At 28.4% G+C, this 16,233-nt stretch overlaps 1 protein-coding gene across 3 annotated transcripts in view; it reads right to left on the reverse strand.

The window, feature by feature from the left end:
* The window catches only part of kcc (solute carrier family 12 member kcc), a 227,919-nt gene that overhangs the window by 79,443 nt on the left and 132,243 nt on the right, over nucleotides 1–16,233 (reverse strand). For all 3 annotated transcript variants that reach the window (XM_085947198.1, XM_085947199.1, XM_085947197.1), the window contains exons 7-8: nucleotides 4,487–4,640; nucleotides 3,748–3,934 (exon numbers count right to left, since the gene is read on the reverse strand). In XM_085947198.1, the coding sequence (XP_085803324.1) occupies nucleotides 3,748–3,934; nucleotides 4,487–4,640 (341 nt within the window). The remainder of the gene's footprint in view (nucleotides 1–3,747; nucleotides 3,935–4,486; nucleotides 4,641–16,233) is intronic.

Here is a 16,233-nt window from a genome sequence, read left to right on the forward strand (position 1 = left end):
TACTCTGTATCACCAGAAAAATAGTCTTTTAATATTTTAGACTTTTGGTGCAAATGATCAACATTAGTTTCTTCGTAATTATTCGCTTTATAGGGTTATTATCAAATTAGTAGGTGCCTACTATAAATTTTTAAAACGTCATAGCCGCCATTTTTTCTGATTCCCACCAAAATTGACATTTTGTGTTCAGTAGTGTTTGGAAAACGTTAAAAATTATTGAAACAATAATGAATTTATTCGAGCCACGTTTCGTGCATTACGTGAAATTTATGGTCAAAATAATCGACCTACAGAGTTTACTATTCGTAATTTAAATGGTAATTTTTGTGATGTTTGGAATCCAATCCGTCATAATAGTAAACGTACTGCTGAAAATATTGATGTTGTGAATGAAATCGTGGTTAAAAATCCACTTCATTCACAAGAATCTTCAGTTTATCCTAGATTGAAATAATTCATAAAAAGATGGCATTTTATTATATATTAGTATAAGGTAGTTTAAGGTTTTCTGATAAAAAATACCGTAGAAATAAGTATGGTCAATAATATGTACCGCGTAATACTCAGGTCAAATGAATGTCTGAATATTTATAGTATTATATAATATACAGTATAATATTATAATTTAATTTATATACAATAAATAGTAATAAAAATGGTGATATTCTTCATTATGATACTGTTTCCACCGCTATATGGAAGATTTATGTTAGTATGTCTATAGTTTTTTTTAGTTTTTTAGATACCTAGAGATGAACAACCATGCGCGCCACTGGGTCTAAAATAATTTATGCAATGAAAAAATACATCCGCCTCCAGCAAAAGCCTTATGAAATTTACAGCGTTGACGTAAAATTTCATCGGCCATACTCGTATCGTAATCCCGCAAGAAAATAAGGACGTCCGGCGATAAAAACTAACATGCTAGCTTTCAACTTATGGACCAAGCGGGGATGCGGAATACACAACGTACAAGTCTGGATAGAAAATTTTAAATGGCCATCGTCTTTTTAGTTTTGGGTCTTCTGTAAACATATTGCAAAAATAAAAGCGGTTTTTGCGATCTAATAAAATAGTGGTGTCTCGTGTTATGTTGATATTAATATCGGTAAATATTATCAGGGTCATATTATACTGATCGATAAAATACATTTTTTATATATGTACTTTAAAAGATTTATTGGAAAACTTTTAATTATCAGTCTCTTGTAGATTATTATTCTATTACGTTTAGTACGTTCTTTTTAAAAGACGAATATTAATCGACAGACAGTGGTTGAAGATGATGAATTGATAAGATGGTTAAAGTTTGCAGAAGTATATGGAAAGAAAATACGCAGAACTAAGAAACAATTAAAAAGAAAAAACTTAGCGATTACCTTCATCTAGCAGTAGATGTATCCAGTCTGATCACGGCAATGAATTTATTATAGAATGTTAGTTATTATATCTATAAAGATAATAAATGGTTTACGAGATTAAGGTAAGCGTAAGACTAATTTAAATTTATAAAAGTATTTATCAGAATTTTTTTTATGCATACTTGTAATTAAATTATAATCAAACCATATTGATTTTAATCACCACATATAAAAGAAATATAATATGATTATTTATTTATGCATATTTTCAAAGAAGATAGATTACTGCACGCTAACACATACTCATATTACTTTTTTTATTTCTTAATATATTTTATAATATTCGCTCTACTTTAGGGTTGAAACATAAGTTATTAGTGTATTTTAAACTGTTATTAACATTATAATAATTGAACTAAGTACGGCATACATATAATAGAGATAATATCACGTTGAATGTAAATTGGCTGAGGGTAGTTTCACTCACCTCAATCAATTCACTATATTATAAAGATAATAGCGTTATATCTAGGTATGTATGTTTTTATTTATATACAATCGAATTTAATAGCAACATTTGAAAATTACTTATTGAAAAATAAATGTTTTTCGTGAAGTTTATATTTTTGACTTATCACAGAACTATTTTTCCGATACAATCGTCCAATTGCTGTGACAATATTGCCAAAAGTTAAAACTAGATTTCGATTAAAATTCAAATTTCGGCCAAAGATTGATATTTTTACGATCAAAATTAAATTGGGAGATCTTGTCAAGAAGTTGGAATTGAAGTTTACGAGCAAAATCATGAAATTTTAATGCACAAATCGTGAAAGTTTTACCGTTTGGCCGTAACTTTATAAGTGACTTTCGGAACTTTTTGCGGATACCCGATGAATATTTATGAACACACTTTTTGTGCCGCATTAAACTTATAAGAATTATTTTGTACTATCTATAATACTCTTAGAAATATGTAAATTTTTAACGAATATTCATTATAGTTTTAAAATAAAGTTTCCATCAATGCATTACCTATCAGCTGAGTTTTGTCATAGACTGATTATATTCTCAGTACGCACATACCTAAACTTAATTTAGTAAGTCTTGTTTTTTGGATCATACAGATTATTCAATAAGTATCTTAAGAAATATGTAAAATTTTTGTATTTGCCGATTTTTTTTATTAAAACGTAAACTATTTAATCACTTACCTGATCCACAATTTATCAAAACTATTGAAAAATTATCTAAAAAAGTTCACTGATATAATATAATATTACGTTCGTATTATAAAGCTTATATAACAGGGCGATACTCATGCCGGTACTTATTAGTTAGCCGTAACTGTGACCGTTGCAGATACAGTAACTAGTAATTGATGCTAAATAATTAGATCGCGAGCCTAATAAATAATTATCTCGAATCTAGAGTTGATTACAGTATCTGGAACGGCTACAGTTACAGCTCGCTAATGAGTACCCGTCTTAACATATCACTTAACTCTGAAATCCGAGGGTCATTACAGAGTGACGGTAACCTACTTGATGACATCAAAAGATGAAGTGATGAGGAATAGAATGAATTAAAATAAGATGACTATAATTCATCACTAATTGAAGACACATTGGTAGAAGAAGAAAGAAACGCTTTTAACGCAAAACGTAATGTGTGTTAGTTTGGTGGTTGTAAGGGCTTGACAATTTTTTTTTTTATTATAACCTATTCTAGTTTTATGTGTCGTTCAATAAATAAAACACAATCAACTATGCAACTAGGGAACGACGAGATCTGGTTTTAAAACAACTATGGAGCTGAAATAGCCATAGTCCATGGTCCCAATTTGCCAGAAGCCTTCTCTAAAGAAACTTAAAAATTGGCATATGAAAAGTCATGTTGGCAACAATTAAAAAACACATCATCTACCTCAATTGTTATGGAATCTGAATTGTTAAATAATTAAATTTTGAAAAAAATAATTTAATGTAATATAACAAACTGTACATAATAAAAATCAATTTATTTACATTTATTATCATATAATAATATATAGTGAGTTGTTAAGATAACAGCCCCAATCTTGATGTTTTACATAAGCCGACAATTGTACCTCTTTAATACAATACCGTGCTCTTGCCTCTTAGTATATGTAAATGTACTTTTTTGACTATGCTCCCTCGTATAACTTTTAGTTTTTTTTTTATAATAAATTTCATTTGCGCGCATCTTATAGTTTCTACATAATCTCAAGTAGGTACAATACGAAATATATATTTATAATATTTTGAAATGTTTCTGTATGGATACATGGATATAATATATTTTACCACATAGGTACCTACTACTTTTGGTATAATATTTATTATTTTTCAATATAGGTACTTACCAGTAACAGACGGGAAGAATATGCCAATCAGTATAGTGAAAGTGGTAGTTAGATCAATCATGACTTGGTTGTATGTATCTCGGTCCATCCGTTCTGTATCTAGAGGGTCCTTGCCGTAGCTGATGAATTGGCCGAACTCCATGAATGAATCAGCGAGGTTGTCGAAAAAGACTCCGCTCGATAATCCCTGCATGGATATCAAAAGAATTAGATTTCTACTTTTACATATATATTAACAACCTACTGAATGCGCTATATTTTCTTAATAAATAATAATAAATGCAAACAAGTTAAAAAAAGAGTTTTTTTTATTGATTATTAGTGAGTTAACATTTTTGAAATTCAATTCATAGGTTTTTATAATGAATTATTATGTTTTTATTCTGGTGGTTAAAAACATTAAAGGTTTTTTTCTAAAACAGGGGTTTCAATACCTAAATGACGAATAAAGTAAATATAAAGTTAGTGAAACGTTCTTTCGTTGTGAATACTTACAAACTTGTTACAAATATTTGGCACATTATGCAATTAACTAAGTACGTAAAGTAAACAACTTAGTATTTATTAATCGATTCGACTTATTAAACTCTAGGTAGGTATATATTAAATTTATGTTCACTCTTATTAGATAAGAATAATTAATTTTCATATTAAGTACGTATGTCGTTTTCTGATTTCAATTGAATGCACAACAAATAAAAGATACTAATTATGAACAAACTATGTAGTTATTAATTACCTTAATTCCTTTGACAATGCTGATATTGTTGGTAGTGTAGTAGGGGTCGCAAGTTTTGTTTGGACAAAAAACTTGGTAGAGAGGTCCTCCAAAATCTTTGGTGCAATTGTCGATGTGAATATCTTTCAGAAGTCGCTTTCCCAGAACGCACATGCTGTGAACAAGAAAAAAGGAAAATGAACATTTATATTCATTTTTACAATAATTTCCATAAAACAGAAGGGGTATATATATACATATATATGCTTTTAAAATAACAGAAATTGTAGGTATACGTTTACATAAGCAAATTGAAAGAGATTTAAAACGTTGGATGATGGTTCAACAAAACTTCTTAAATAATTGCTTAATTTTCATCGAAAATAATCATCTTGTATTTTCCACCTTCTTTTGTTCTCTTCTTTGGCGAATCGCATTTGTACCCAGCTCAAAACATCAAGGAAAAAAGGAGAAAAACACATGCTAACAACCCAAAAATCAAATACAATAATAACCAATCATGAATATCTCGATTAGCCAACTTGTTGTGAGGCTAAAAAATACATTTCATTGTCATGAGTTTTTTAGGCATTCGTTATTTGGCATAATTTTATAGGTAGTAATCAAAATAATAAACAATAATATAATTCTTAATCCATGTTATTTAACAACAATTCCGATTTAATATGTTAATAACAAAATTGATGGGAATATCATATTGAAGCAGAATAAATTATTAAATTATATGGAATAATATTATTATGTATTTCTACAAAAAATACAATTAACACCATTTAAGTGATAATTATTTATGGTCTAATTAATTTATCATGTATTATAGGCATTCTACCCGATTTTTATTGCAACATGGCATAGTATGTTTGATTAAATCTTCTAACTATTATAATAAAGCTATTAATTTACTCAAATAAAAATTTATAACATGATGACGATATAATATATTATTATTTCTTAAATAGCCACCCTAATTATTTATAAAGATTTTTTGTATATAATATATTGTAGCATCTAATTTATAACCTCTCATACAAGTTAAAACTCAAGCGAAATCTTTATTTCAGATAAATAAAATAATAAAATTATTACAGCTTAGGTGTCTATATAAAATAGTAAATTATCATTTTCACATCTAGGCTGAGTATATGGGTTTTCACAGTGTAAAGGTTATATTGACAGATTTTGAATATTTAAATATTTTAACATAAATGATAAAAAAACTAGAATTTGACTATAATTTGACAAATAAAATTATTTGCTAAAAAATATCACAGTTACACTTCATTGATAATGTTGTCGTTATCTTCTGAATTATCTGTTACATAAGATTTTTCATACACTGTGGTGTCTTTTACATTGGTCTCTCGCCATAAAATGTTTATTGGTTTTTTATTTGTACGCAAGATCGTTGAAATCTCATTTTTCGCATGAAGACGTCGTGTTTATTGCAAATTCGAGCTCCAGAGGGTACCAGGTGGCGTGTTATTGGAACTAAATCTATGTGAGGTAGGTAGATGTCTACTCACCATTCTGTGGTTACACGCAACTTCGCTATTAAAAAACCTTTTTCTCTGGAACAATGTGCGATCTTCACATCATGCCTACTAATGTTTAAACATATCATTGGAAGTTTTTTTATGGTTTTCGTATTGTTGTTCAATATTATAATATAGTAGTCTCTGTTTGATTAGAATTTCATATGAATCTATCACAGATTCTTTCTTATCGTTAAAAAAGGAGAAATATAATTTTTTTATACAACAATACTTTATGGAAGTGGTGGCAAACCTATGGCACGTGATAGTTTTGCATGGCACGCAAATTTTTTATTTTTAAGAGAAAAAAAAAACCATAATAACAATAAATGACAGATCGCACTGTATAAAAATAGCAAGCAAATACTCTTTAAGAATAAGCATTACTTTTATTGTAAATATGTAATTGCATAGGTTGGTTCTTAGGCATTATGCGTCCCATATAATATTATCGCACTAACCTCATCAGGCGGTGGGAAAAATCGCGTCGCGAAGCTCTGATTTTGATCGATTTATAATGCTTAAGAATACTGTAGCGAGAGAATGCTTCATCTATCCATTCTAATCGGAGCAATTTTGGTAACAATTAATGCACAAAGAACCAAACTAAGTAAGTACTACAGTAACAATCAATTTAATTTCTACCCGATAAAATGGCTGTACCAAATATGAAACAAAAACTTGATGGAGTTTGTAATAGTAATTCTGGCATACAGTTTTAAAATTGGTGAACCGAAATGTATGGCGTCATTGAAAAAAAGTGATAACGCTATAATATGTGTGCGATGTTCTGTGAGTGATATCTAAAATATCATAATTTTTTAATAGAATTCACAAAAACAATTTATTTATCTATGAAAACTATTGGGCACGCCACAGTCGAAAAATCATATTTGGGAAATTTTGGCACGCGTACGTAAAAATTTTCGCCAGCCCTGCTTTATGGCAATTCTGAAACATTTTTTTTTTGGATATATTGGTAGTCAGTACCTATATAATACGTTGCCGCATTAAAACACAGCTGCTATAAACTGTAGTTTCTAACCACCTTTTTTTGAAATATGTTAGACGTTTGGTGGTTATATACGTACCCAATTATGAAACACGATTTTTTTCTGATTTTTCATATTAATATTGTAAAAAATTGTATTTCGTTATATTTAGCTACCTATGAATTAATTTGTACCTTCGAGTTAGAGCGTCTGAAGTCAAATTTTACCAGAAATGTACAGACTTTGTATCTAAATTATTATATATATCAAGCCGAATTCACACTTTAAGTATATATTACATCAACAAATTAAAAAAAAAATAAAGCCGTCATTACATTATCATTACGTGAATCATCCTGTTTCATCGTATGATGGGTCATATGGGTTGTATTAACAGATTTCTGTAAATAAGATAAATGAATGTTAGCCACTTGCTCAACCTTTTTGGTATATTAATTATTAGTTTACACGTTACCACTTGGCCATAGTCGTTATCATCAAGGATGTGAAGAATCTTAATAAACTATAATACGTTTTGTTCAAAGAATAATTTACAAGATTTGAAAATTTAACTACTTTTATTGGACATACGGTTCTGGTTTGGTTATGGTTCTCAGGTACAGATATAATTCTCTATAGAAATTAACGCGGTCTTTTTTACATGCAGTTAGAGCAACATTTATAATATAATATAGATGCATTGATTCCAGTATTTATGTCCAACATATTATTTAGTATTCATACTGGTCAATGTAATACTATATCTTCAGTATAACTGTAGTACACTGAAAGAAACAATTTTTTGAATGTTCAGTAGAGATAAAAAAAACCTTTGCCGACTTGCTTTCACGTAATTCGGAATAATATATAGAATACGTGAAAGCAAACCCGCGTAATAACAAGGTTTTTTGTCTTTTCATATTTTTATGGTTCATCCGCTGGCGTATTTTTTGGCAAGTAGTTTTTATGGTTCCCTGCACTGTGTTGATTTTACCGATGAAAATAAAACTATTGGTTGATTATGAAATTTTATACACCAATCAATGTGTCTCTATACTTTTAAACATATTTCATTCATAAATTTTCAGTTCCAACACCGTTGTAATAATTAATTAAATGAATTAATCCATTCAAGTCTCAAGCCTAATCTAATTGCCGTATTTACAGATTTAGAGATAATTTTATTGGTTGATTGAGTGTATCTAAAATTGTGCTGAATTGCTTGAGATTTTTGACAGATGCTGTTAATAATATTGTAAAGCTTAAAATGAATCTGCAATACAAAATTGCTTGCATTAATAACCCTTAGCAACCTCTTAGGTTAGCAATCTTATTTTCATATATAATATATAATTCGGCTCCGTCTGTTATGTGTATAATATATTCCTAAACGTCGGCTAAAAGGGGCCGTAAAATAATAAAATAAATGAATATCTCAGTTTGATAAAGAAATTAAGTTGATCTACATTTGTTATATGCTAGGAGACTTCTTTTCACATAACAAATTCATTGTTTTAAAACGCCAATCACATAACACAGAAAATGTATATTTTATTATTATGAAAGCTACTTTTCCAGTAAAAAAGGCGTTCTTCTTTTATTTTCAGCGCTGTCTGAATTTTTCTGGCATTTTATAAAAATGAGATTTTCTTTTCATAATATATTGTGCTATGTTTTGTTTGAAGTCACGAAATAGAATGGTCAGTCGCAAAATCCACAATGAACAAACGCAACCCGTATCACAGATTTAAAAGTCAGAACGATTTGCAAATGCTGGAAAGCCCCCCACAACAAAAGGAAAGCTCACTTTAAAACCTCGCAACAATATTCAAACCACGGTAACTGTAAAAAGCACAACACACGTCCACAAAAAGGAAAGCTAGGTTTTTTTAGTTAGGTAAATACAACGGATGCGATTTGTGTTCGATATAAATATCAAATATATTTATTGCTTAAAGTTTTCTATTTTGTAATGTAGTTTATTTCTTCTAAGTTAAACTTTTTAAAGTTATGTATTTTAATTTTAATTATTTTAAATTAACTGGCGTTAATGTAGTTTTGTATCATTTTAATGGTTTTGATATAAAGTTTTTGTGAATTCTACGATATCGTAAAAAGTGACATTTACAAACCATTATGTATTTCCAATATAGGCTACTAACTATATTCTTCAATATTGTGAATTGAATAAAAAAAAGACGTAAAAACCAAAATTTGCACTTCAATTCTGACACCAACTGTATTTTAAATTTAATATTATTAACTTGATTTATAATATAAAAATATGGCGGTCATAATAAATTATATGCTATCTCATATTGTACGTATTGAACAAAATCCGCAAAGAAAGAACTTGGGTCAACAGTTCAGTGGCTAGAGCATTCTCATATCAAGAGAAAAATGTGTGTTTGAATTTTGCCCGCTATAAAGTTTTATCTACGATTTTATTAGGTATGTTTCTGAGGGTTTTTCAACGTCATTTCCACAGAAAATGATTTTAAACAAAAATTAGTTTTAGTCATATTCAATTATCGTGTATTGTATATTTTTGTAATAATAAATTTAAGTTGTTTATGATATAATTGATTAATTTGTGTTGTTATTGATACGTGGTTAAATATTTTTTAAGTACTTAAATTAAAGTCAATAAAACGCTAGTAAAAGTGTCATTCCAGCTGACACAAAAACTGATGATTTATATTACATTCAAAACCGGTCAGGAAATATTGGAAACAATCAGATTGAATGATGAATACTTTAAGAAGAAGAATAATAGTTACAATTAATTATAATCAACTAATTTATAAAGTTAATTTGTTATTTTTTTTTTTAATATTCAAGAAGTGCGGATAGAGATGTTTTCTGAAAATTTCGGAAAAAATATCGCCGCCGAATGTAAAATAGGATCGCTACATTTTGTGCGATCATAAATTTTGCTATGCTTAGGCGGACGTACAGCTTGTGGAAAATAAACACAATAAGTAGGGCATGTGGTTGATTTATAAAATATAGCTGTTTTATTTCACAGAGTTATTGATTGGTTTTCTGCTAAGTTACATTGATTTATGATTCTTGCTGAACTCCTAATGTATTCTCTCGTTTCGGCGTTACTACCATTTATTCGAAGACGTGCCTGAGAAGGGCTTTGGTTTCTTTTACAAACTCTTTTAAAAATGTTAAATGAAATACGTAATAATAATAACTATATTATAATATTATAAAAATACAATAATGTTCAGTAAACAGATTTTTATTTTGTCCTTGTTATAATTTAAACCGTTTTAAAAACTAGCAATTTATTAAATTGAAATTGATTTTTTTTATAATTTTTATTGATAATTGGAACTTTTATGCTTAATACTTTGGACGCTGAAGAGGCCCCTGGAGCGTTATGACCAGGCGGCCGATCGACGTAATTAACGTGCATTTTAAAGGTGGTAATTAAAAATCATTTTCTAGTCAGCAGCAAATGAGGTAAAAAATGTTATTGCGGAGTTAAAATACATTTTAAATGTCATATTTGTCTGTTATAAGTTAAAATTTTATAACCATGTAGACATATATTTAGGTTGCACTTTTAAAGTTTTTAATGTAAATTACGTAAAGAAAGTTATATTGACAATAATTTATTTCTAAGCTGCAATATAATATTATGTCATTATTATAATCATCATCATCAACAGCCCAACAACACGCCTATCAGGTACCATTAGTGAGGGGTGCAAGACTAGTCAATGCGCTCTCCAAAGACATAGATATGTTCAGTGACGTACCGTGTATTTTGTTTTCGAAATTTTATTTTTCTGTATAAAGATGTAGGTTTTTTTGTATATATAATATGTTCCTTTTCTCTCTTGTGAGGGTAGTATTTGTTATAACGTAAATCTCATGTTGTGAACGTCTTGAATTTAGATTTTTTGTTTTCACAGTATTTCGTTTTTTAAATGAATTAAAACACGGTAGGTACCAGTCTCTTCTAAGAAGATCTTGTATCTCGATTGAGTATTATCCCTATTTGTTACTATGCTCCGCGATTGATTTTTATTTACTATATATATCGTATATAATATGGACTATTATGGAAGTACATTTCATATATTTGGATGTAGAGTTCCAGCTTGTATCATTTCCTTTCTTGTAATGTTAAGCCATAATACGTCCTCAGAAATATTTCTATCTAATACAATGATTGTATGCATACTGACTTTGGTGAGAGCCCAACACTGATTGGCTTATACATATTTTGAATGTTTGAGCGATGGGAGACAATAATATTTAGTTAGTTATATAAACAGAAGTACGACTTGTTTGCTAATATGATTCTGTGTTTTATTTTTTCAGTTATATCGTTATTGTTAGTCACTAAGGAATCAAAGTACAAATTAGAACAGGTATGTGTAAATTTTAACATCTCGATTTTGTACTTGGCTTATACAAACGAATATATATTATATAATATATATTATGATTTTGTTTCCATTTTAAAGTTATAATAACATTACTTCTAAAGCGAGCAGTTATAACATATCATACAAAATATTTTTATTACTAATATTTTTTATTCGATAGGTACCTAAAAATACCTACAAGATTTAATAATGTTATATATTATTATTATTAAAAATAGATTCATTTTGAAAACCTCAGAAAACACACAATTATAAGAAAAAAAAATACAGATATAAAAAACTAAACTAAATTTGGCTGGCGCCTGGCATCCTTTTGTCATGTATAATACATAATGTTGCCTTGAATCAGTCATAATACTGGAAGTTTCACTTTAAAATACCTCAAATGACACAGTTAGTAGGTTTAATTTGTTTGACTTACAGGTAACCCGATAGTTTAATTGGGAGAACACTCACTCGAATAGTAAAAAGATGTAAAGTTTGAGTCTCACTTGTTTTTTTCTAGGATTTTTTTTAAAGTTTTCATTTTCTGAGGTTTATCAAAGATTATTCATATTAAAATATTACTTTTTATAATTAAAAACTTACATGTCTCTTAAATTGATATTGAATATAACAATCCGTTAAGGAAGACTATTTATATATCGGAAACATCGGCTCGGGATAAATTTGGTAAAATACAAAAAACAGGTAATTTATTATTGCCTATATGAGCAAGATCTGAGTGTAAATATAGACACTTGTAAGTAAATATTCTTGAAAATATACAACCGTTCCTTAAAATATGTTTTATTCAACATTTCTGCTAGGTGAGTTTTATTACAATAGGTACTTCAATTTTGATTTTACCACAGCTTTAGAGAGAAATTCAAGAGTATAAACCCGCAGAGGCCTCCACTTACCTTTATAATACAATATTTGAGAAGCTCTCCGGAATACTATTAAAACACTAATACCCTTAACCAAATTTGGACTCGCTTATGTAATCTGTAAGGGATGTAAGAACCCATCTAGTTGAATGAAATCTTCATAAACAAAAGCAGTCAAACATAATTTTAGCTGAAATAACTAGAACTTAAATGGAAATAAACAGCATACGTAATTTATTATTGTTAATAAACTAGGAATAGTCATTCAGTGATAACATTTATAAAATTAATATATTTTTAAATTCGGCACCTAGGTACTGCAAAATTTATAAATAGTAAAGTTAGACTGAATGGTATTTGATATCACAGCTTTAACTATCTACATGAGTGCTCTTATTCCTTGGGATATCAATATGTTAATGACTCATGCGAATTAATACTCTTATTTACAAGCTAACACAGATAAATTCTAATCGAAATGAAAATTATTTTGTCACTTTTTTTTCTTATATTTTACGAATTCTAATTTTCATAGTTATCATAGAAATCGGATTTAACAACCCAGATTTCGCATTTTGGTGTCTTTATACTTGGATTAAAAATTAACATTGAATTTTAAAAAATCTCCCAAATTGAAATAGAAAATACGTGTTCCTAAAATTGATCTTTAAGAAAATGAATATTTACTCAATTTAGTAATAAACAAAGATTTAAAATAAAAAAATGTATTGCTCCGGACGCTGACTATAAAACGTTTTGGAATTTAAAAACACAGCAAATTGGGAAATCAAATTTGCAAAAAATTATACTTAAATCGGTAACTTAATTAGATAAAAACGCACTCAGTCCAAGATTTTTCTAATAATTTTTAAAATTAATACGTTTCTAAAGTTTTTTCAAATAATGTATTTTCAATGAAAAAAAGTTTCAATTGGCAACAGATAGGTACCGTCATTCGATTGTATTTAATTAATTATTCTAATAAATGACTAATATTATTAGGAATATAGTTATAAAATTGGGCCAAAGTATTAATAAACATATTGTCAAAACCATAAAAGTTAAAAAAACATGATTTTAATTTTTTTATGAAACAATGAAAAAATATTCACAGGGTTAATATAATTAATACTGTGTAGATATTAAGTCAATTATTGAAAATTCCCACGTGAGTTTATATTAGCGGCATAACTTTTTGTCACTGGGAGTTAGTGCCTACATTATATTTTTCGGGGGGCGCTGAAAATGTTCCATTATACGATGTGCCAGAAGCACAATGTTCAATTCATGTAACTTTGCCATAAGCGTTGATGGAAAATAAAAATTTATGCAAGGGTAAACAGGTTTGCAAAATAAGGTTGTTAATTTTCATTAGACTGAAGGTGGGAGATGAATGATTAAAGCTCGACTGATTTTTTCACCCCATAACGCTTGGCTTAATTTAAATTTTAATTAAAAATACCTAGTCATTGATTTCATCTCGTCTCGGCATGACTTGAAGCTTATTATATTGATTTAAAAAAAATGGATTTAATCAACTGAAAAATATTTCAAATATTTTTTTTAAATTTAAACAGACAACAAGTTAATGGTTAAATGTATAACGTATATTATGTCTTCTTCTCGTTATGCCATAACCATTGACTGATATTGGCAATATTTTATGTGTTCCACTATACTTTACTTCTATAAAATATTAAGTTTAAGCTTGTTTTTGAAACGGACTGAGATTCTTGAGTCAAGAAACTTTTATTCAAATACTAATCACGTCTTGTCTGTATTATTTGAAATAAATTTAGTCATATTTCAAGATATTTGAGAGATAAAGTAATCAATGATTGTGTCTATAACCTATTTCCTTTTAATTTACATATTATTAAGAATAAAAGATTGAGTAAAAACATTTCCTGATGTCTTATTGATTATTGTCCAAGGTCAATAGTTAAAACTATTTTTCAAATTGTTATTTATTTAACTAAAACAAAATAAACTAACAGTCATTTCCAACGATTTCATAAAATAAATGGATGTGTAACTCTTTTTTTTAATGTACTTGACTTTCTAATAATATATTTGTAACCGTGGAATGTAACCTGAAACCTCAGTAACAAACACCGGTGTTCTACTAATTAAGCCACTGAGCAATTTAATTATACAGTAGGGTATTTGATCCAAAGCAAGGACCCAATAAATTTTATAAACGGCTAACGTTGTAAAAATAGTACGTATTTTAACAATAATAATCTAATTGGAAGCAAAAGCGGTTGTTTATTTTTTTTACTTAATGTCTGAAATAAGAGAAATTATTTTGATTACATTTAAATATATGATTCTTTCATACAATAAATGTCTCACAGATAATTTAATTATTATAAAATAATTATTACAATAACGCTAGCTTCTGTGATACGTATAAATTATCTGATAAAAAGGCAATACATAGTTTCTGGATGATGATTTATATAAATTTCTGTTTTGAATAACGTACGTGACCTGCTTTTGACAGTATGCTCAAAAAAGGTTTCAATTCATAAAAAATGCAATCAAGAATCTCTTTTCTTTGAAGACAGGTTCTAGAAGGAAAAATGATTAATGGTATTTTGAAAACGCATTACTAGAATACGAGAACATATCATATCACGATATAAGGATTTTGATGTCGATCGATATCTATGAGAAGGCAAGAAGTAATACATATTACATAACCGATTATCATTTAACCTTGTTTGGAGATATTTTTTTCATTCTGCATATTAACTTTTCTTTTTTTCATTATTCATTAAATACAAATGTAATATATTTAAATATGGTGAACCAAGCAGATGGTACAGTTATTAATCTTGTCAGAAATTACCATTATTTATATTCACGTTAGATGTAAGCTTTTACATTTGATTTCTATGTCTATCCTTTGCTGTTTACATATTATTATATTCCAATATGGCAACCAACCAAAAAATTACTACTCATGTATAAACGTGTGGCAATAGTAAGACAAAAAATATCACAAAACTAGACAGGTACCCATAGTAAAGAGCACTTCCAGAAATACTCCATTAGAGTCAATAAGTTAGCACATGGATCAAACTTGCTACAGAAAGAATGTAACAATATCAAATAATGATGTATACGTAGTCGTATCATTATAATGTGAGTTAGTAATTATAGTTTAGTTCTTTCAGTTTGTATGCATGGTGATTATATGGTAATTTATATCTTTTGTACTCATATTAATACATAAATAAATAATTAAAAATTGAAAGATGTATACCTACAAAATAGTTGGCTATAGAAAAATTTAAGCGACGACGCTGTGGTAGATGTTTAGGGAGGGAAAGTTTTTCACGTGAATCACGAGTGACGAGCTATATTTTGACGTTTTTAAATGGCAGAGGTATTTGCAGTTGCGGTACGAAGGGAGTTCCAAAATAAAAATGCCTCCCCGGGGAAGCGTAAAAAAGTGTTTCAAAGCATTTTAAGTGTTTCCCTTGCTCATTTTATTATTTCCAGTTGTTATATCAGAGCGTCTAGATATGGAAATCCGCAGATAAAGGTGCCCGTGCAAATAATATTATAAAGGCGACTTTTTATTATATTCTCCTTTAGTTTTTTTTTATTTTTTGTCAGTTTTATCGAAAAATTTAATAACAAAAATACTTTGTCCTCCAAACTAAAGCAATATATCTCGATTATAAAACTTTAAATACAATCAAATAATACAGTAATCTGTAATTTATATCAAAATGCTATATAATATTGTTATCGTTGTAAAAAGTTTTGTCACCAAAATATTTTTTGTATAGTTACATTATAATTATGAAATGGTTGTATAAACCCTCGTGAGACGACGTTGTCATACGAAGCTGAAACATGGTCTATAAATACTTTACTAATTGTCAGAAAGTTATGGTGTTTCAACATAGGGTTTTCAGAAATATGTTTAGT

This window comes from Rhyacophila brunnea, unplaced genomic scaffold, assembly GCF_057557595.1.
Source record: "Rhyacophila brunnea isolate RB1 unplaced genomic scaffold, BYU_Rbru_1.0 scaffold_2, whole genome shotgun sequence".
NCBI lineage: Eukaryota > Metazoa > Arthropoda > Insecta > Trichoptera > Rhyacophilidae > Rhyacophila > Rhyacophila brunnea.